Consider the following 21883-nt stretch of genomic DNA (forward strand, 5'->3'; position numbering starts at 1 on the left):
GGGGGGATCCAGGAGAGCAAGGACACAGGGTGGGATTGGAGTGGGCCTCGCAGAAGTCAGGGGGTCATCCCAAGGACCTTTCCGGGAGAACCAAGGTGAGATCAGACCTCCCCAGGCTGGGTAGGACCCCCAGGGTTCTCCAAGAAAACCCCCCCAGACTCTAGAAATGGGGGACCATGCCCCAAGGGCCCTAAATTCCCAGTTCTTCCAGCGCAGCGGTGCCCAGGTGGTGGGCTGGGCTGGGGGCGGGGATGGGCGTCACCACCTGGCTGGGGTGTCCCCCTGGGAGGCTTGGGGGAGGGGGCAAGGCCGGTCACCCGCCTGCGGAGCGCCCCGGGTACCGCGGGGTGCAGTCCGCGCCCCTCGCCCCCGCCCCGCCCCGGGCACGCCCCCCCCCACCCGCGGTGCGCCGCCCCCAGTCCGCCCCCGCCCCCAGCCGCGCGGCTCCGGGTCCCGCACCTGCGCCCGCGCGCCGCGCCAGGCCCCGCATCCCGCATCCCGCATCGCGCTCAAGGCACCCGTGGTGAGTCGGCGGACCCCCACCCTCCGCCGCCCCGCACCCTAGACTCCTCTTTGCCGGGGCGCACCCCCGCGTCCCGGCCCCGCCGGACCTCACCGCCACCACCACCACCACCACCGGCTCTTTCGCGCCCGGACTCGGGGACCCTCCCCGCACCCCCGGTCCGCGCCGCCCCCTCGGCGGCTCTGGGGGCGGCGGGCGCGGGGCCCCTCCCGTCGCCGCCTCCTGGTGGAGTTCGCCCCGACCAGGTGGCTCCGGGCGCCTTTTAGGGGTGCGCAGCCGTGCAATTGGTGGATTTTTTTAAACCGTTTTGGAGGGAGGGGTGAGCGCGGCGTGGGGGGCGGCGAGAGCGCTCCAGGCTCGGGCGGCGCCTCCTGCTCCCGGCTCGCTCCAGCCTGCGCCGCCGACATGAAGCTGCTGGGACACAGGTTCGAGCTGCTCACAGGTACCGGCCCAGTGCACGGCCCAGCGGGAGGGGCGAGGGGCCCCGACGCCCGCTCGCCGAGCGCGGCCCCCGCGGGCGCGGACTTGGGGTGGGGGGCACTGCACTCCGAGTCCCGCGGCCCCAGGTCCCCCGTAGGCGCTCAGAGCCGCTGCCGCCTCCCGCCAGAGCGGAGGGTCCCCGAGACCCCCCGCCGCCGCGCTCCTGTTCCCGAGGTCCCCCTGGCGCCGCGCCGCGCGGCTCCCGCCGAGAAGTTTCTTGCCCCGAGTGGAGACTCGTGGCCCGGGGAAGTGGAAAGCCACACTGAGGGACCGATGACTGGGGGTCTCCCGCTGAATAAGTGGACAGTCGCCCCTCTGAATCCACAGGAGGAGGGGGAAGGAGTTGGGGGTGGGGGGCTCAAGGGTGTGCGGTGCTCCTGGGGCAGCGGACGGAGCCGGACAGGAGGGAAAGGAGACACCGCCACCCCCCCCGCCCCCAGGACTGACCAGGGGGACACTCAGCCCCTTCTGGCTGAGCAGCTGGACTCCGGACACTCCAGCCGGCCAGGTCACTGCCCAGGGCCCAGGAGCCCCCAAACTGGTGACCGCGCGGGGGTGCCCCTCGCTGAGACAGTCTGGGGTGAGAGCCCAGAGAGAGATGATGCAGCGAGTGGCCGCCGAGTGGCCGCCGTGGTGGTTGGAACGTGGTTGAAACGGACCCCAAGGAAAGAATTTCCTGGCGGGAGTGGGGGAGGGGCGTACAGGGATGAGGGACTGGGGTTGGGGCTCTGACTTCAGGAGCTACCCAGTGCTCGAGCCTCCCCCAGTTAGCCCACCCGCACCCCGTTCAGCCCCGGCGCCCCCAGACTTCAGAGGCACCTACAGGCTCTGAGCGCATCTGAGCACATCCTCACGCTGCTGCATGGAGGTTTGCACAGTCCCTGGTCCTCAGAGCCCTGGAAGGTGGGGGGGGGGGGGAGGGGGGGGAGGGGGTCCCCATGTGCTGTGCCCTCCTGTCCTGACCCAGGAGTCCCAGCCCTTCTTTACTCCACCTGCTTATGGTTCTGAGTTCCCTGGGTCTGAGGCTCTAGCCTGACTGGGACAGATCCCCTTGGGTTACTGTCCTTGGCCCCCCAGGACCCCGATGCTCTCCTCCCTCACTCTGTCCACCCCCACCCTAGCCCACCCCGCCCCAGTCTCTTCCATCAGCCTCTTCTCTCACTCCCTTCCTCTCTCCCAGATCTGGGTTCAAATCCCAGCCCTTGGTCCAGAGAGACAGCACCTTGGGGGGTTGATGCACTTGTGTACATGCCACTGACCCGGGTTCGATCCCCAGTGTCCCATTTGGTCCCCTGAGACCACCAGGAGTAACCCCAGAGTACAGAGTCAGAAGAAACCCTGGGCATCACTAAGTGTGACCCCAAAATAATAAAAACAAAATGGAAATTAAATCCCCACCCCACCTGATTGCACAGTCCCTGGGCCTGCAGTTTTGTGGTCTCTGGCCAGGCGGGTGCCCCGTGCTCTGGAGCATTCTCCAGGGTCACGCCTGACCGGACCTGCCCCCCCCACCCCGACCCTAGCTCCTTGATCTCCTTGTCTCTGAAGTGGCTCTCTGTCCAGCCTGGCTTTGGCCCCCAGGGGCTTTGGGTCTCTCCCCGGCTCTTGATGCCATCTCCCAGGCATCCGGATAAGGTGGCAGCCTCGCCTTGTAGGACAGTGTGTGGCGGGCCAGGCTGGGAAGGGGGGAGCGTATACAGCAAGCGCTCAATGCGTGCTGAATGCCTCCAGGCTCACATGGCTGCTCTGCTGAGCCCCACAGCCACTGCCCTCTTCGGGGCCCACTGCCCCTTCCCCCTCCACGCTCACACCCCCGTTCGAATGAGGCAGTGGCACGTCTCACCCTTCCCGTCAGGCTCCTCCCATTGCTCTGCCATGCAGAGTGTCCCTGGTGGTCACCATGTCCCCCCCAACCCCTGACCTGGCCTGAGGCCACTCTTCACTCTCCCTCTGGGCAGGGACCCTGGACATGCTGCTTCAGCAGTCAGGGGTGCAAGTGTGTGGAACGGGTCACGGGGACAGTGGTCGTCGTGCCCTTGGCCCTGAGTGGCCGCCTCCACGTCGGGTGCCTCCCTCCCCACTTCCTCCACTCACCGGATGTCGGTCTTTCCCGATGGTCTGGCTCTTTCCGGGGTCTCTCACATGAGCCCCAGGGGCCCCCAGGAGGCCTGGGATTCTGTGACAGGACAAAGTGAGACCTACGCCCAGGAGTGTTTCCTCTCTGGTCAGGCTGTCTAGGGTGGTCTCGTCCAGCCCAGCCTTTCAGTTCCAGACCAGAGACTGGGGGTGGGGGCGGCAGTGTTTGGGGGTCCCAGGGGAAGCTCATATCCATCAATTGTCACGGCCCGCGGTGTGTTCCAGGCTCCCTTGCGGGCCTTGGGGAGCACTGGGCTTGGGAAAGTGAGTTTCAGGGCACAGTTCGGGAATCATGCTGGGGTTCCCACGACAAAGCACCCTTGGAGCTCTCCTGGTCCTCTGAGCACGTCCGACCTGGGAGCAAGGTCTCGTGGCAGGGTGAGAAGGCGCCAGTAGTGTCACATCTGCACCTAGCTTGTCCCGGTCCCCCACTCCGTGGACAGGCACCCGGCCCTCGGAGTGGGCTGTTCCGTCTCTTGGTGCGCTGTGGTCAGCGGGGAGCATCCATCCATGCGTTTCCAAGCAGGAAGGTGGCCGGTGTCTGTGTGGCTGTGCTCCCTGTGCCCACAAGGCAGCTCGGAGTCAGAAAGAGCGGTGACCGGGCAGATCCCGGGGTCTGACGGAGTCCCCTGGGAGCCTGGGGACTGGACTGGAGATTAAAGACACACTTGATGTGGGTTTGGAAGGCAGAGCCTCGGACCCGTTCTGTCAGGCTCCTGGTGCCCTTCTCGTGTGGGGTGTTCATCGCACTGGCTTCAGAGGCTACACCCAGCTGAGCCCCTGTTTGGCTGTTGGCAGCGGGGTCCACCCTCCCTTTCCATGGAGAAACTGAGGCATCAATTCACCGCCCTTCCCAGGCGGCTGAAAATAGAATCGCGGATTCCCGTTCCCATTCTGGCACGCTTCACTGCTTCCCAGAGTGCCACAATGATGAGGTTGGGGGCTGCAGAGACGAGCGGGGGAGTCCAGCGGGAAGGGGAGGAGGGGGTGCCTAGGGCCGCCCCCAAACAGGGGGAGAGGCGGCTGTTTCCGGGGGCCCCGGGAGGGTAACCTGGTGCTACTTACCCAGCGCGAGGTGGCGGCGACGTATCCAAAGCTCCCAGACACGTGTGATCTGTGAGTCAGCGCCCGAATTTTCCGTTCCAGAGGTGTGCAGAGGTGTCTGTGCGGGGCTGTTGACAGAGAGAAACTGCCGAAAACAGCCTAGCGGCGCCCAGGAGGAAGAGGAGGAGGTTAAGGAGAGAGAGTGTGGTCAGCCCTGGCTGCAAGGAGGACCGGTCACCCAGATGCCCTGGGCAGCGTGGTCGTGCCCACGTGGCTGTTCCCCCGAGGTCTCGTCCCCCTGTGACAGGCCCCATGAAGTCATCATCGCAGCAGCCCTCTGAATGGCAGGGTCCTCTCCGCCTTTTACAGATGGGGAAACTGAGGCACAGAGCTCATTCACCTGCTTGCCAGATGTCGTCCAGATGGATGACGTGCAGGGCTGAAACCCTGGGGTGGGAGGTTGTGCTCCGGAGTTCGAACTACACTTCCGAATCGCCTGCTGTGTGGTTAGATGTTCTCTCTAGGGGAGGAGATGGAGCACCGAGGAAGATCAGGCACGGGGTGCTGGGTCAAGCCCATGAGAGCGAGTAGACGCTGTTTGTCCTTACCGCTTCGGTGCTTCTATTTTTCTGACTTTTCCCAGTGACTGTGGTTGGCATGAACGTCAAGCTCTAATTTAAGAAACAGCATTGTGGGCCAGAGTAATAGTACAGTGGGGAAGGTGTTTGCCTTGCACGCCACTAACCCTGGATCGATCCCCGACATCCCATATGGTCCCCAGCACCGCCAGGAGTAATTCTTGAGTGGAAAGCCAGGAGTATACCTGAGCATCATCAGGTATGCCCCCCCCCCCAAAAAATGTAGCACTGCCCCGTAGCACTGTCCTTCCGTTGTTCATCGATTTGCTCGAGCGGGCACCAGTAACATCTCCATTGTGAGACTTGTTGTTACTGTTTTTGGCATGTCGAATACGCTTATGGTAGCTTGCCAGGCTCTGCAGTGTGGGCGGGATACTCTGGGTAGCTTGCCGGGTCCTCTGAGAGAGACAGAGGAATTGAACCCGGTTCAGCCGCATGCAAGGCAAACGCCCCACCCACTGTGCTATCGCTCCAGCACCCCCCCCCCAAAAAAAAAAAACAAATGAAAAGAAAAAAAAAGAAATATAGCTGAACAGGGAGGGTCTGGGGAGATAGCACAGTGGGCAGGACTCTTGTCTCACACACAGCCAACCTGGGTTCGATCCCTAGCATCCCAATGGTCCCCCTGTGCACTGCTGGGTGTTCCCCCAAACCAAACCAAACACACATTCAAACAAACAAACAAAAGCGCTGTGTGCAGGGAGTGTGATTTCTGGGCAAACTCCAGAAGGGCGTCCCCTGAGTACAGCGAGGAGGTCACCCGGGACAGTGTCCCACAGGCCAGCAGTGCCCACAGCCTCCCGCTGCCCAGGCTGCTCGCCTGCTGTCTCCTCTCTGGACCTCCCTCCCGGGTCCTGTGTCCTCACTCATTCCTAACTGGCTTCCCTGTCTCGGCACTTCAGATGCCAAGTCTCTCGGTGTGACCCGTCTCTCCCCGAGTCTTTTCCTCCAATGCTCCTGCCACTGGCCCAGGTCTTCCCCAGCGCATCTGTGGCTGCTGCCCGCACATCCTCCACCCTGCAGGGCTCACACCCCAGCCCCGGTGCCCCAGGCTCTTCTTGAGCCATCCACCTGCGGGGCTCTCCAAGCCTGGCAGGACCTAGGAATCATCCCGGCCCCTCTGCCCTTGGGAGTGTTGCAGGAACTGCTGCCACCCCTACCTCCAGCCAGCACACAGTGCGGGGGGGGGGGGGGCAGGCACCTCCTTTATTGGAGGGAGTCCAGTCTTCCCCCCACGCATACACACAGACACACAGACACACACACACCACACACAGACACAGACACACACACACAGACACACACACACACACACACACACACACCACTTCCCAGGGGCCTCATCGGACCAGACCGTTGTTCTGACCCTCTCAGGGCTCAAGTGAGATGCTGCCTCTGGACTCAGCTCTTGGACTCATCCCTCCACATCTCCAACCCATCTCTCTACAGCTTCCAGGTGCCATGGGTCCCCAGCGCACCCCAGACTCACCCTGGGAGTGCTCCCCAGCTCCTCCTGCCCCCGTCTCACAGCCAACACCCTGGCAGCCCCCCTACCTCCCCCACCTCTCGCCCTTCTCTGACCTTGTCTCGTCTCATCCCACCCACCAAAGAAACTCACACAGATTTGCTGATCCTCCGCCTAACCCTCCCGCCTGCCCTGCCCCCATCTAAGATAGTTCTGCAAAGGTTAGGACGTAACTTCGTGGCTAATGGCCAGTGTTTTATCTGGAGTGCTTGGTTCGGTGCCCAGCCCATGGAGGTGCTGCGTCAGTGTCCGGCAAAGGGACAGTTGGGTGGACAAAGGCGCAGCCCCTTCGGGGTGTGGTCACCCCTGCTGGGCCGACTGGACTGCTGAGCAGAGGCTGGAGGTTTGCCAAGGGAAACCCGGCTGCAGTTAGGAGAAAGGACCTGGGCGTTGGCTTCCGGACCCCCTGCCCCAGAGGGCCTTTCGCAGGAAATGTCAGACCTGTTTGGAACAGGGGCTTCTCTCCCAAGTGAATGTCACTCCCTGAAACTCTCAAGAATCATGGGGCTGGAGCAATAGCACAGCGGGTAGGGCGTTTCCTTGCACGTGGCCGACCTGAGTTCGATTCCCAGCATCCCATATGGTCCCCTGAGCGCCGCCAGGAGTAATTCCTGAGTGCAGAGCCAGGAATAACCCCTGTGCATTGCCGGGTGTGACCCAAAAAAAGCAAAAAAAAAAAAAAAAAAAAAAAAAAAGAATCAGCCATTTCAGGGCTGTAAGGGGCTTCCTGTGGGAGACTCACCCAGTCAGAAAGCCCCTTGCATTTTCCAGCTGACTGAGGTGTGGACCCTCCGCTCACCTTGAATCTCACACAAAGATCCAGGACGCATATTTCTTCCTTTCTGGGAAATTCGCCAAACGAGGCAAAGACACACAGCTCATGTCACCTGTGTCCGAGAAACTTGAGAACTGGTGATGCCTCGGACCAGAGAGGGTTGAACTGTTGAATGCAGGTCCCGGTTACCATTGATACAGCGAACCCGGGAGGCCTGGGCAGGAGGGGCTGGCTTCTTCTTCTGTTGATTTTGTTGAGGAACCACCATTTATAGTAATGTTGATATTAAAGGTCTCAGGGTGGAGAAAATGTGAACTGCATTGAACCTGGAGAGAGGAAGCTGGATATGCAACTTTGATTTCTTCTGTCACGTTAGGATAGGTCTCTAAGAAAAGTATGCCGAATTTAGATTGGCTTCAACTGCAGGTGTTAGAAAATCTGGGGTGATAACACATAAAAAAAGATGCAAGTGGGTTTGTCTCTTTTATCAGCAGAGTCTGGGGTTAGGCCACCAAGAATCCTGGTGCCCCAACTCTTCCTGTATGTCACTCTTCTACCTCCAGTGTCCTCCTCAGGGTCAGAATGGCTCCTCAAGATCCGTATAACATCTGTATTCCAGCCAGCAGGGTAAAGGAAGGATTCAAGAATAGCTGTCGGGTGCTGGAACGATAATACAGTGGGTAGGGTGTTTGCCTTGCATGCAGCCAACCCAGGTTTGATTCCCAGCATCTCATATGGTCCCCCGAGCACTGCCAGGAGTAATTCCTGAGTGCATGAGCCAGGAGTAACCCCGTGCCTTGCTGGGTGTGACTCAAAAAAAGGCAAAAAAAAAAAAAGAATAGCATGACTCTTCTCTTTAAGAACCTCCGCGTGTGATCACAGCCTGCAGTCACGATGGCTGGACTTTTGACTCTGTAACAACTCCCAGATACCAGCAGCTGTGAACCTCGCACCAGAGCTCAGGCCAGCAAAATCTTGGTTCTGGAAGAACTACAGATCACTCGCAACCATATACTCCCAACTGCCATCCCAGCGCACACAACCCAGAACTAGAGGCACCAGCTCAATCTTGCAAACACGAACCCCCAATCTCTGCTAAGGGAAATCTGTGCTTGGGTCATTGCTCGTGGCACCAGGTAGAAGGGGGACAGGAGAATCAATTCAGCTGCCTTAGCGGATGGAGACAGAAGCCCAGAGGAAGGTCTTCAATGCATCAGAACTTACTAAAGTACCCGAGGAAGACTTCTAAGCAACAGCGTTATAGATGTTCAATGAAATGAAGCAGAAGAGACAGTACACTCAAAGAAAGATTGATGGGGGTGAAAAGAATCATCCAAACAGAAACGATGGACCTAAATATTATAGCAGTTCAGTTTTAAAATGCATTAACAATGGGGTCGGAGTGATAAAACAGTGGGTAGGGTGTTGCCTTGCACATGGCTGACCCGGATTTGATCCCTGGCATCCTATATGGTACCCAAAACATCACTGGGGTAATTCCTGAGTGCAGACCCAGGAGTAACCCCTGAACATTTCCATCTGTGGCCCTAAAACCAAATAAAATACACTAACAAGATACAATAGCAGAACAAGAGAAACTGGAAGTTGAGTCAGTTACTTTGAAGACAAGTTATGCAGTATCATTAGTAAAGAAGAGGAAAAGGAGTAGTTTTATTAAATGGAAAAAACTGGGATCAGAGAGATAGAACAGCAGGCAGGGTTCTTTCTTTGCTCATGGCCAACCCAGGTTTGATTCCCAGCAACCCATATGGTCCTCCAAGCACCATCAAGAGTGATCCCTGAGCACAGATCCAGGATAAATCCTGAGCATAGCCTGGTGTGGACCAAAAAGAAAACCAAAACAATTAAAAATAAAATAGGAAAAACTGAAAAGCGATTTATGAGACAACATTAAGAGGAATAACAAAGGAAAAACATTTAGAAGAAAACACCTATGAATGGCTCATAGGCATATGAAAGTGTTCATTATCACATATTATCAAGAAGACACAAATCAAAATTACATTGAAATGAAATAACACCACTGAGACTGACATATATCTGGAAACTGGAAATAGCCAGAGTTGTCAGGGATCTGGTGGAAAGGAATTCTTATTTACTGTTGGTGGAAATGTTACCTGGTTCAGTCTCCTTAGAAAATAGTATGGAGACTTCCCAGGAAAATAACAAGAGTTTCCATATCACCCAGTGATTCCAGGTCTGGGTATCTACCTCCTCAAACACAAAAACGTTGATCTGAAAGATACATACACACCTATATTCATGATATCACTAAGCATAATAGCCAGTATATGGAAACAAGTGAGATAAACTGATAAAGAAGTTGTTGCATATCCAATGGGATATTATGCAGCTGTCAAAAAAAGATGTAATCTTGCCATTCGCTACAACTTGGATGGGTCTGGAGGGCATCATATTGAGCAGTTGGAGAAGTTGGCAAAGGACACATGCTGGCTGATCTCACTCATCTATGGTTTACAGAGAAAGAAAACAATGGAATAGACGGTACTGAATGAGAATAAACCCTTGGCTTTTGGTTTCAAAACTGAAATCATCAGTGATGGGGGCTTGGGAGAAGAGGTGAACTATAAGTAACATAAGGACAGTGGTGGAAACTCCTGGGCATTTTGGTGGTGGTGTAGTTGTAGTAACTTTGTACATCAAAACCATAAATGTTAACACTATTGTAACCATGTTTCTTAAATTACAATAAAAATGATAAAACAGAACTAAAACACAAAGTTCAGATCCAGATAGGCTCACTAGCAAGCCCTTTCAGTTATTCAAATTGGACTTATCACCTGTACTCATCACTCAAGCGCTTCTGAAATATCAGAAAAACAGGAGTTCTTCCTAACAGCTTCCGTGAAATCACCATTACCCTAGTCATAAAGAAGAGAGAAATTGAATATTACAGATGAACTCAGAGGTGGAAAACTGAACATCTTCCCTTGAATATTAGGCTCAAGGCAAGGATGCACAGTTTCTTCATTATTCTTTTTGCTTTTGTTGTTTTAGGGGACATACCTGGCAGTGTGGAAGGCTTACTCCTGGCACTGGGCTAAGTTAGGGTCACTCCTGGTACTGCTTAAGGGACCCTATGGGTGCTGGTGATTAAACCCAGATGGGCCATGTGCATGGTGACCACCTCACCTGCTGTTCTATTGCTCCGGCTTCCATTTCCACTATTCTATAACACAGAGTTAAGGGTCCTTGTCACTGCCATCAAGCGAGAAAAAGAAATGAAAGACACCCAAATTAGAAGTTAAACTATGACTATTTTCAATTGACACAATATATATATATATACATAAGATCCTATAGACACCACTCAAGTACTTCAAGAAATAATAAATGACTACAGTAAAGTTGCAGGCTACCAAATCAACACACAAAACTATATTTCTATATGCAAGCAACAAATAAGAAGAAAAATATTTTTAAACAATGTCCAAAATCACACTCAGCTCCCGGGAGAGAACAAGGCAGAGTCTCCTACCCTGTGCCTGACTGTCTCCACCAGGGCTCAACAGCTGAAGACCTCCGGGGCCCAGCCAAGGCCATGCTGGGACCACTCTCCACACACTTGGATGAGCCTCACGCATAAAAGAACTGGCAGAGGAACCCAGGTGTGTGGGACCCGGGGCTGAGATCTCCAAGCCTGCAGGGTTTGGGACTGGACCTGCCAGTAACTAGACAGTTACACCCACCAACTGCCATGTAACTCCAACAACGGCCAGGATCCAGAGATTATCACACTCAGCTCCCGGAAGCGCGCGGCCACATTCGCGGCTGCGCAACATCTTATCATCTCATTCCTACTTTGGACAAACTGGCAGGCTACCAAATGTAACCTGCCCACACGGCAGAGTCTGGAAAACTCCCCGTGGTATACCCAATATGCCAAATACCAGTAACAATGATGGGTCTCATTCTCTTAACCCTGAAAAAGCCTTGAATATGGCACTTTAAAAAAAATCTCAGGGCTAGGACGAAGAAGACGTTACTGGCACCTGCTCGAGGCAATCGACGAACAACAGGGTGGTCGTGATCGTGATCATGATTGTCCAAAATCATCAAGTGACTAATAATTAGCAATAAAAGACATGATAGATGTATGCATCAAAAATTATAACCATTATTAAAAGAACTGGAAGAGGACACAGTGAACATAAAGACAGTCTATTTTCATGGACTGGAAGACTTAATACTGTCAAAGGAACCCCGTCCTGTTCAAAGCATTTCATAGATTTAGTGCAATCCTGATCAAATTCTAATGGCATTCTTTATGGTCTTACAGTAAACAATGCTAAAATGTGTGAGGAATCATTAAACTCCTCAAATAACCATAGCAATTTAGATAAAAGGAAGACGGGTGGCATTATATTCCCTGACTAAATCATACTCTAAAACTGTAGTCATCAAAACAGTGTGCTGCTGGAATAAAAACATGTATTTATGTTTTATTTTGAAAGCATGAAAGCAAACCTTCATATTCATGAAGAGTTAATTAATAATACAGGAGCAAGGTGCATTAGGTGGAAGAAGGAAAGCATCTTTAACAAATCGTCCTGGGAAAACTGCTTAGTCACATTAAAAAAGAAGAAGAAGAATGAATTGAAACTCCGTCTCAATCACATAATCAAGTAAATTCAAAGTGTATTATGGACTTTAAGATGAGAAAGGGAATCATAAAATATATTGAGGGAATCATTGGCAAAAGTCTTTAGGACATGACCGTAAGAAATATTTTTTATCATTTGCTCCATTGGCAAAGAAAATTAACTAAATAAATAAATGGGACTATTTCAAACTAAGAAGTTTTAGCCTAGAGAAAGATGCTTTGACTGCAGTTTTAAAACATTTCTGAGGTAGGGGCTGGAGCAATCGCACAGCAGGTAGGGCGTTTGCCTTGCACGCGGCTGACCCGGGTTCGATTCCCAGCATCCCATATGGTTCCCCTGAGCACCGCCAGGGATAATTCCTTGGTGCAGAGCTAGGAGTAACCCTGTGCATCGCCAGGTGTGACCCCCCCAAAAAAGAAAGCAAAACATTACGAAGGTACTGGAGCCATAGTTCAGTGGGTAGGGTATTTGCCTTGCATATGACTGATCCGGGTTCCATCCCAGGCACCCCGTAGGATCCCCCAAGCCCTCTGGGAGTGAGTCCTGTGTTCAGAGCCTGGAGGAATCCCTGAGAACCACTGTGTGGCCCACAAACAATAAACATATAAATACAAACATACTACTGAACAGGAGAAATTATTTGTATTTCATACCACCAAGGGCTGATAGCCAAGACAAAGTGCCCATAAAACACCTTTAAAAAAACCCCAAATTTCCTTTTCAAAAATGGGGAGAAGAGATGAACAGATACTTCCTCAAGGAGCCATACAGGGGCTGGAGCGACAGCACAGCGGGTAGGGTGTTTGCCTTGCATGCGGTCGACCCAAGTTCAATTCCCAGCATCCCATATGATCCCCCAAGCACCGTCAGGAGTAATTGCTGAGTGCAGAGCTAGGAGTAACCCCTGTGCAATGCCGGGCGTGACCCTCCCCCCAAAAAAAGCCATACAGATGTCCAATAGGCATATGAAATCATGTTCATCATTTATTTTCAGGGAAATGCAAATCAAAATTATGTGAAGTATCACCTCACACCAGTGAGAATGGCATATATCAAAGGCCCAGAAGAAGCCAGTGTTGCTGGAGAGCTAGTGTAGGGGGTAAAGTGCTTGCTTTGCACGCAGCCGATATGGGTTCGATCCCTGGCACCACTTGTGGTCCCCCGGGCCACCATCAGGATTGATCCTTCCCCCATAAAACAACGGTCACGGTCTTCCCATTGTTCATTGATTTGCTCAAGCGGGCCCAGTAACATCTCCATCGTGAGACTTGTTGTTACTGTGTTTGGCATATCGAATACATCACAGGTAGCTTGCCAGGCTCTGCCGTGGTGGGGGCGAGATACTCTCGGTAGCTTGCCAGGCTCTCCGAGAGGGGTGGAGGAATCGAACTCGGGTCGGCCATGTTGGCTGTGTGCAAGGCAAATGCCCTACCGCTGTGCTATCGCTCCAGCCCCCCATTAAAAAAAAAAAACAGAAACAAATATATGTCAGAGTCTAAAAGAATAAAGTACCAAGACAGGGTGGGGGGGAGCAAGTACAAAAAATATATATCTGAATTTGAACTTACCTGGGTAACAATTCTGAAATCATTTTGTGTCTATGCTGGAAATGAACAAATGAGTAAAAAAAAAAAAAAATATATATATATATATATATATATATATATATAACAAGAGCTAGGTTTTCATCATGGAAGGGAAAAAATCACAAAGAAAGGAGGAAAGTTAAATTATGTAGGCTAATTGGAATTAGAACTCTCAGTATAAATTCCATATTCTGAGGTCTGTATACATGCATGGATAGATGTAGACGTCAGCATGTATATTGTACATAGTAAGTCTTCACTTAGTTTGTAGGTTCTTGGGGCCGCAAAGATGACTCAGCTAGGTAGAACACATGCTCTGCACTCTGGAAGCCTGGGTTTGGTCCCTAGCGCCATATGGGTCCCCAAGTTCTGCACGAAGCAACCCCCAAGCATGGAGCCAGAAGTTGTCTCTCAGCACAGTCAGGTATAACACACACACACACACACACACACACACACACACATATGCGCGCACACACAAACAAAAACAAAGCAGTCTTGGTTTTCATAAGCTGCTACTTTATTTTTTTAATTTTTTTATTAGTGAAACACCATGAGGTACAGTTATAGACTTACAAATTTTTGTGCTTGGGTTTCAGTTGTACAATGATCAAGTACCCATCCCTCCACCAGCGCCCATCCTCCACCACCACGGGTCCCAGCATCCCCCCCACTCCCCACCCCACCCTGTCCCACCCTGCCTCTGTGGCAGGGTATTCCCCCTTGTTCTCTCTCTCTTCTTTTGGGTACTGTGTTTTGCAAGAGCGGCATTGAGTGGCAATCATGTTTGGTCTATAGACTACTTTCAGCATGCTTCTCCTACCCTGGGAGGGTCCTCACAACACCCTTTATTTGGTGCTCTGTTCTCTATCTGAGCTTCCTTTTCCCCTAGCACATGTGGCTGGTCTCCAAGTCGTGGAGCAAAATTCCTGGTACTAATCTCAGCCACTCCTGGGTATTAGTCTCCCATTTTGTTGATAAGCTGCTACTTTAAATCAAGTAACCTATATAACAAAATCAAGTGACCATGTTACTGTGTTTGGCATATCGAATACCATAGGTGACCATAGTGACCATAGGATAAGTGATAGAAAATCAACTTAAGAGTCACGTTTTTATAGTTTATTCCTGATCACACACACACACACACACACACACACACACACACACACACACACATCACCAGACTTCTAGATGAAAATCCCAAGCGTTTCTTATAAGAGTCGGTCGTTTCTATCCGTTCATTTCCTAGCCTGGTGATTCCAGCACAAGACACATGGTGCCAACCAGCCCTGCACAGGACACGCAGGCACAGTCACTCACACCCACTCACTCGGGACAGGTCGGTGTGCCAAGTGCCGGGATGTGCAGACTTAGGGGTGTGGGAGGAGACGGGAGTCTCTGGAAGAAGCCCATGCGGGGGGGGGGGGGGCAGTGGAGGGGACAGGCCAGCTCTCAGGCAGTGTCCTCAGCTGGGAATGCACTTATTTTCCTCCTCAGCCTTAGAAGGAAACATTGTCTTGGATTCAGCCCTTGGCCAACACTGCTGGGAAGAGCCCCAAGCGGGAAGCCTCAAAACTGCCGACACTCCCAGGGCCCAGATCTTGCATTTAGAGTCACGTCCAGTAAAAGAAAAAGGGCTCTTTGGAGTATCAGTTGATGATTCTAGCAAGGAGGTGGGGAGAAAAAAAATTCAGGATGAGTTTGGAAGGTCAGAGTCAGAAAATGAGAAACTTTGGGGCCGAAGCGTTGGGTGGGCATTTGCCTTGCATGTGGTTGACCCAGGTTCGATCCCTGGAGCCCCAGGGGGTCCCCTGAGACCCTCTGGGAGTGATTCCTGAACCAGAGTCAGGAGTAAGCCCTGAGCACAGCCAGGTGTGACCCCCCCCCAAAAAAAAATCAGAAACTCAAGCAGTGATGGGTGCATGGTGAAAGGCCACACGGGGTAACGGAAGGGACCCCCGGTGGCTAAACAGGACCCCATGTGAACCACGCAGAAAAGAAGGGAAACGATCAGTTGTGCCCCGTGGGGTGAAAATGAACACCCTGAGTCCAGGCTGAGGGGAATAAAGGGCAGGAGACATTTTTAAAGGGAAGAGAAGGGACAGGTCTTTCTTCGGAGAATTTCCCTGGGGAATGCAGAGGGATGAAGTGAGCCCGTCCCTGAGTGAACACGCCACTTTCTGTATGAGGGGGACCAGGATGTTTGCCTCGACTCGAAGTCTTCCCTCAGGATACCTGCTAGTTCCTGAGAGAAAACGGTGCTTTCACAGTGGAGAAATGGCGCCGTTGTTGGGGACCACAGCAGGCAGAGTTCAGGGGCTGTGAGGGTCCTTCCAGCCCAGGCCGCCTCCTGCGAGCAGGCGCCCGTCCTGGGCCCCTGATGTTGGTTTTGCTTCAGTTTCCCTGTGAGTCTGGAAGTGCTTCGAAACAAAACAGTGAAAGGCAGGGGACAGTCTTGAGCAGCATCTGCTTTCTTTTCCACCGATACAGAAAACATTAGAGTTGGTCATGATCACTGGGACAGGGTGAAGCCTGGGTTGGAATCCAGACACTCTTTTTCACCTTTCTGACCCTCTGGCCTTCTCCAGGGAAGCTCTGTTTCTCACCCGGAGCGACCCCAAGACCTCTCTCGTCTGTGTGGGGGTCACAGCTGGGGTGCTCAGAGCCTGCTCCTGATAACGCCATCTCGCCCAGAGAAGCAGAGGATGGGCTGAGTCTCCGTCATTCTGGGCTACTTTAGTTGCATTTACGGGTCAAGAGCAAAGAGTCTGTCTGCGTAGAGTGGCCTGACCGCCCAGTGCTCACTTTATCTGTGCTTAACCCTGCGAGAGGCTCATACCAATCTCAGGAGTTTTTTTGTTTGTTTGGGTTTTTTTGTTTTGTTTTGTTTTGTTTTGGGGCTGCTTCCAGCTGTGCTCAGGGGTTCCTCCTGGCTCTGCTTTCAGGAATCACTCCTGGTGGTGCTCTGGGGACCACATGGGGTGCCAGGGATTGAACCCGGGTCAGTCACATACAAGGCCAGCGTCCTGCCTGCCGTTGTACTATCGCTCCAGCCCTCATTTGCTTCCTTTCTGACTCTGTGTGTGTGTGTGTGTGTGTGTGTGTGTGTGTGTGTGTGTGTGTGTGTTGCAGAGGAGGAGGCGGGCAGGAGTTGGGGCCTTAGCCCCGCAATGCAAGCGTTCTCCTGTTCAGCCTCGTCCCTGGCCCCATCTCCTCGTCCAACAGCAGAGAGACGGCACAGCTGGTGGTGTGCTTGCTGTGCACAGGGCTGGTCCCTGACACTCCATATGGTCCCCCAGCACTGCAGGGACTGATCTCTGAGCACAGAGCCAGGAGCAAGTCTCCTGAGCATCACTGGGTGTGGCCACAAAACAGGAAGGAAGGAAGGAGGGAAGGAAGGAAGGAAGGGTGGGAAAAGGGAGGGAGAGAGGGAGGAAGGGAGGGAGGGGCCTGAGAGCTGGGGGTGGGGGGCTGGACACAGTTGACTTGGTTTCATTCCTGGCACTGGACATTCCCCTGCGTGTTTCTGGCTGCCACCCAAATCCAAAAAGAAAAAAAAAGACTGGAGGGGAGAAGAGGGGAGGGGAGGGGAGGGAGGAGGGGAAGGGAGGGCTGGGTTTCTTAGAAGAGCTTCCTCTGCCCTTCAGGGAACTGTCTGTCCCCTTGATTCCATCCTCTGCCCCCCTTGTTGGAGCCCCACATCCTCCCTGCTGACCTGAGTTCTCTGGGTGACCCCCTTCCCTCCGGACCATCTGTCCCCGCACTGCCTACCCACAGCCTTTCAATAGCAGCTTCCTGGGGGACAGTGGTCTCAGGGGCAATTTCATGACAGGCTGGGTTCAGCAGGGACCCGCTCCCTGTCCCTCCTCCCCCCGCTGTGGTGCTCAGGTGCTGAATGGAGTTGGGTGTTCAGGGAGGCACGTGGCTTAGCTTGAAGAAAAGCTGAGGGGGGAGGATTTTCCCAGGGGGCCCTTCTTCCCGCACTGCACACCGGGGCTGGAGGATGGATGGGCGGCAGGAAGGGTGGGTGGGGGTGTGCAGGAAAAGGACACCCTCCTAAAAATAACCAAAACTTCTCAGGGGGCGGAGCTGGGCATCCTGTGTAGGGCTGGAGCTGCAGGAACTGCCCCCCCCAGCACCTGAGGAGGGTGTGGTGCGAACTTTCAGGAGACCCCCAAATCCCCACACACCTTCAAGAGACCCAGCCATGGCCCCTCCGATCCCCCACGCCAACTCCAGGGGGAGTCCCGGCCTCTTCTGGTGGGACCCAGTCTTTGTGACACTCACTGGAAGTCCCCGAGCGTCTGAGGGAGGGGAGGAGGCCGCGACAGGCTCCTTCCCGCCCCCCGCCCCCCGCCCCCCATGTCCAAGCTGGGGTGCCTCTGGGGGCATCTGCTGCCAGCCCCCAAGGGGATTGACTGTTCTCTGTCCTCTGCCGAGTCAGGCCTGTTGATGGGAATGTATAATGTGGTTGGTTTTTGCAGGACTATTTATGTTTCTCTGAGTAGGGCCCCAGGGGAAAGGCTGAGAGCTTTGCCTTTAAAAGCTGAAAACGAGCTGGAGCGGTAGTACAGCAGGTAGGGTGTTTGCCTTGCACGCAGCAGACCTAGGTTCGATTCCCAGCATCCCATATGGTCCCCTGAGCACCGCCAGGAGTAACCCGTGCATCGCCAGGTGTGACCCAAACAGCAAAAAAAAAAAAAAAAAAAAAAAAAAATGCTGAAAACAGAGGCTGGAGCAGTAGTTCAGCAGGGAGGACATTTGCCTTGCACGTAACTGCCGTTCCAAGAAGATGCATCCAAGTGCACACCAGAGGCGGGGAAGCTCAGTGCAAGCAGATGGACAGATGAGACTCTGGTTTCGTCCTGAGCACCAAAACCCAACCCAAATGGGCTACAGCGGGCTCGTCTTTGCCGGCCCTGCATGCACTGGCCAGAGTGCCGGGTCTTCACCGGAGGTTTTGTGTTCGCCTGCCGGTTGCTGGCCGGTCTCAGTTCTTCTGTGAGACTCCAGCTCAGGCTTGGCCCGTCTCCTCTCGGTGCATTCTCCTCTCTGCGTGCTGAAGTCCAAGGTTGGGGCTCTGTCTGCCCCCTCCATGCCCTCAGGCATGCCCCCAGGCATGCTTGTCTACACCTATGAGCTCAGGGGAGCCTTCCCCTCATGGGGTTCAGAGGCGCAGGACTGCGACCTGGGAATGAGAGTCTGGGGCCTCCATTGCCCCGTGGGGGGACATCTCTGCCCCCTCACTTTGCTGATGTCCCCCCCTTCCATTCCCCTCGAGCAAACCTGGGCTGTTTCTTTTCTTTTTGAATCACACCTGGCGATGGGATGCTCAGGGGTTACTCCTGGCTCTGTGCTCAGGAATCACTCCTGGCAATACTTGGGGGGCCATATGGGATGCCGGGTATCGAACCCGGGTCTGCCCCGTGCAAGGCAAACACCCTTCCACCTGTGCTATGGCTCCAGCCTGGGCTGTTTCTTTCTGTGTCCCACAGGGTGGAGGCATCCCTGCTCACTTCGGGGGATTCTTGCTTCTGACCTCGTCCCTGGGCTGCTCTGTGAATTTTACTTGACTATTTCCAGGCATCGTCCTGCATTGCTTTTCTCTAGTTTTGACATATATTTTAACTTTTTAATTCTTTTCTTCAACTATTTTTTCGCTTTAATTCTTTTTTTCCCCCCAGTGTATTTTAGCTCTAAAGAGCAAGCAGCGTTGGAGGCCAGCCACACGTGCTGGGGGAAAAGGCAGCTCAGATAGAGAAGGGAGCACCAAGTAAAGGGTGTGGGGAGGATCCTCCCAGGATGAGAGATGCATGCTGAAAGTAGTCTATAGACCGAACATGTTGGCCACTCAGTGCCTCTACTGCAAACCACAACACCCAAAAGGAGAGAGAGAACAAAAGGGAATGCCCTGCCACAGAGGTGGGGTGGGGTGGAGGGGATGGGGTGGGGGTAGTGGGAGGGATACTGGGATCAGTGGTGGTGGAGAATGGGCACTGGTGGAGGGATGGGTACTCGATCATTTTATAACTGAAACCCAAGCACAAAACCTTGTAAGTCTACAACTGTACCTCATGGTGTTTCACTAATAAAAATTAAAAAAAAAAAAAAAAAAAAAAAAAAAAGGAGCAAGCGTGCCTCCAGCGCTGAGGAGGTCTGGGAGACGGCGTCTGGAAGACAAGGGCTGGGATGGGGTGGGTGGTCGGGCTGGGGGGCGTGGTCCAACCCTAGTCCCCGCTCCGCAGGGCTCCTGCTTCACGACGTGACCATGTCGGGGCTGCAGGAACTGCGATTCCCCGAGGAGAAGCCGCTGCTGCGGGGCCTGGAAGGCGGCGAGCTGGTGAGTGGCCCCTTCAAGGTCGCGGGGCGGAGGGCGCCACCTCGCGGCCAAGTGGGAAATGGCGCCTCTTCCCTCCTGCGCTCTCTCCAGCTCCCGGAACTTGGGGTCACCCCTTCCCTCCTAGCCATGCTTACCTTCCCCATCCAAGATCAGGATCCCCCCCTGCCGGGCACCTGTGGCCTCGGCTGCCTCTGAGGTTGGGAGGCTCTTGAGAGTTAGTCCCAGGAATGAGAAAACCGTGGCCCAGAGAGGGTGGTTGACTTGGCTGGGGTTGCACAGGTATCAGGGAAGGATGTCCTACTTGACCACTGGTACTTGGGGACCCTTGAACCCAGCGGGTTCATACTGGCTACTGCTGCCTCCCTGCTGAGGCAGTGGGGGGGCTACAGGGGGACCCTGCTGGAGCCTTTCCTGTCTGGGAGGGGGCTCCCCAAGGGATCACACTGGTGCCTTTTTCTCTACCCATACTCTGATGCATACACGACCAAAGGAGGCCGTGTGGTGGCTCTTTGGTCCCCAGGGCTCCGAGTCACAGCGCAGGCATCGGACCCCCTGAATTCTTTCTTTCCTTTTTTCTCCTTTTCAGGTTTTGGCTCACACTCAACAGTGCTCAGGGACCCTGTGGTGTCAGGGACTGAGCCCAGGTCTCCCATGTGCCAATCGTGTGCTCTAGCCCTCGCGCTGTCTCCCCAGTCTCCCTGTGATGACTTTTATTCTTATTTTTTTTAATGTAGGAGTACTGCTATTTATTCAGCCACTGATTAGCTGATTGAATTGTGCATGAACTCCACCTTAATTTTTTTCTTATTTTTTATAATTTTATTTATTGAATTGTGATGACTTTTAAACTCCCCCCTTCTTGTGGTGGTGACGCCTGGTGCCCTGTCTTGCCCCTCCCTGTGAGGAAAAGCTTCGGCTCCACGGCTGGTGGATTTTGGGGTGCCAGGGCTGTTGGCGATGCCACCACTCCCCCTCAATTTACAGATGGGCTAGGACCCGAACCAGGGCTACAAGGCCCAAACCCCCCTAAGGCTGGCAGGCCGACTCCACAGGGAGACGGTCTGGCCAGAAGGACAGAACTTGGGTCCCCTTAGCAGGAACGCCATCTGCGAGCAGCTCCCCAGGAATGATTGAACAGCCGCCCCCCCCCCCCCCCAGAGCACTCAGTCCAGAGGGAGCCACAGAGAATAGTGTAGTTCAGAGAGAGCAGTCCCTTAGAATTTTCTAGAAAGTCGGTCTCCCACAGCCAGCCTGCACACAGACAGCAACCGCCTGCAGGGACAGATGGTGGCTCTCAGGGGGATTGGAGGGAGGGTCCCACACGCTCGTGCATAGAGGTATGGGGTCACAGGGCACAGGGGAGTGTCTGTCTCCCACTCCACCCTGCCGTCCTGCCTGGCCGGGCCCCTGGATGCGCCCACACAACCGGCTGCCCAGAGACTCTGCCTGCTGCCCCTCCCCCCTCGCCCCTTCGAGGGCCTCAGTAGCTCTGTCCTCCCCAACTCGGCTCCTGGGACCCTCCTCTCTGCTGCTTCCCAAGATCCCGCCCTACCCCAAGGAAGCCTTGTCCCATGTGGCCTCCACATCCCCTGGATGCTGATGCAGTTTGCCCCATTCTAGAACTTTCTTTTTGAGCTGGTGTCTCCTGGCACTGCTTGGGCACCTTTCCAGGCTCTTCCCGCTCACCAGGGCCTGCCAACTGCCCGGTCATGGCCTCTCTCTCTTTCTCTCTCTCTCTCTCTCTCTCTCTCTTCTGTGTCTCTCTGTCTCTCCCTGTCTCTCTCTGCCTCTGTGTCTATGTCTCTGTCTCTCTGTCTCATAAACACACACACACACACATACACACACACACACATACACCGGCCTCGTTGGCCTGCAGGGACTTTGCTGCCGTCTGCAGGGCTCCCTGGAGCCCCCAGCTCATTTCCCCACATTTTTCTCAGAATATTCTTGGGTCCTGCTGGGCTGGTGTGCATGTGTGCATGTGTGTGTGTGTGTGTGTGTGTGTGTGTGTGTGTGTGTGTGTATGTCTCGGAGTGGGGAGGGGCGTGTCTCTGATTGACTCACCTCCTTCCTGCTGCCTGGGTACAGGTCATCCCCCTCACAGCCTCTCGCCCTTATCCCACTTACAGAGCAAGCCGTCCCCTCCCTTGCCCACAGAGGGTCCGGTCTGCTCGGGGTCTCGAC

The 21883-nt window shown here is 54.2% G+C and overlaps 1 protein-coding gene across 3 annotated transcripts in view; it reads left to right on the forward strand.

Annotated features, from left to right (window-relative positions):
- Nucleotides 1–481: 481 nt before the first annotated feature.
- NDRG4 (NDRG family member 4) overlaps nt 482–21883 on the forward strand; it is a 36347-nt gene continuing 14945 nt past the window's right edge. For 2 of the 3 annotated variants that reach the window (XM_056137240.1, XM_056137241.1), the window contains exons 1-2: nt 811–965; nt 19602–19696. In XM_056137240.1, the coding sequence (XP_055993215.1) occupies nt 929–965; nt 19602–19696 (132 nt within the window). In that variant the 5' untranslated portion in view covers nt 811–928. Of the gene's footprint in view, nt 524–810; nt 966–19601; nt 19697–21883 lie in introns of those variants that run through there. The other variant, XM_056137242.1, reaches the window with a different exon arrangement.

This window comes from Sorex fumeus, unplaced genomic scaffold (genome assembly GCF_029834395.1).
Source record: "Sorex fumeus unplaced genomic scaffold, SorFum_2.1 ptg000122l, whole genome shotgun sequence".
Classification (NCBI taxonomy): domain Eukaryota; kingdom Metazoa; phylum Chordata; class Mammalia; order Eulipotyphla; family Soricidae; genus Sorex; species Sorex fumeus.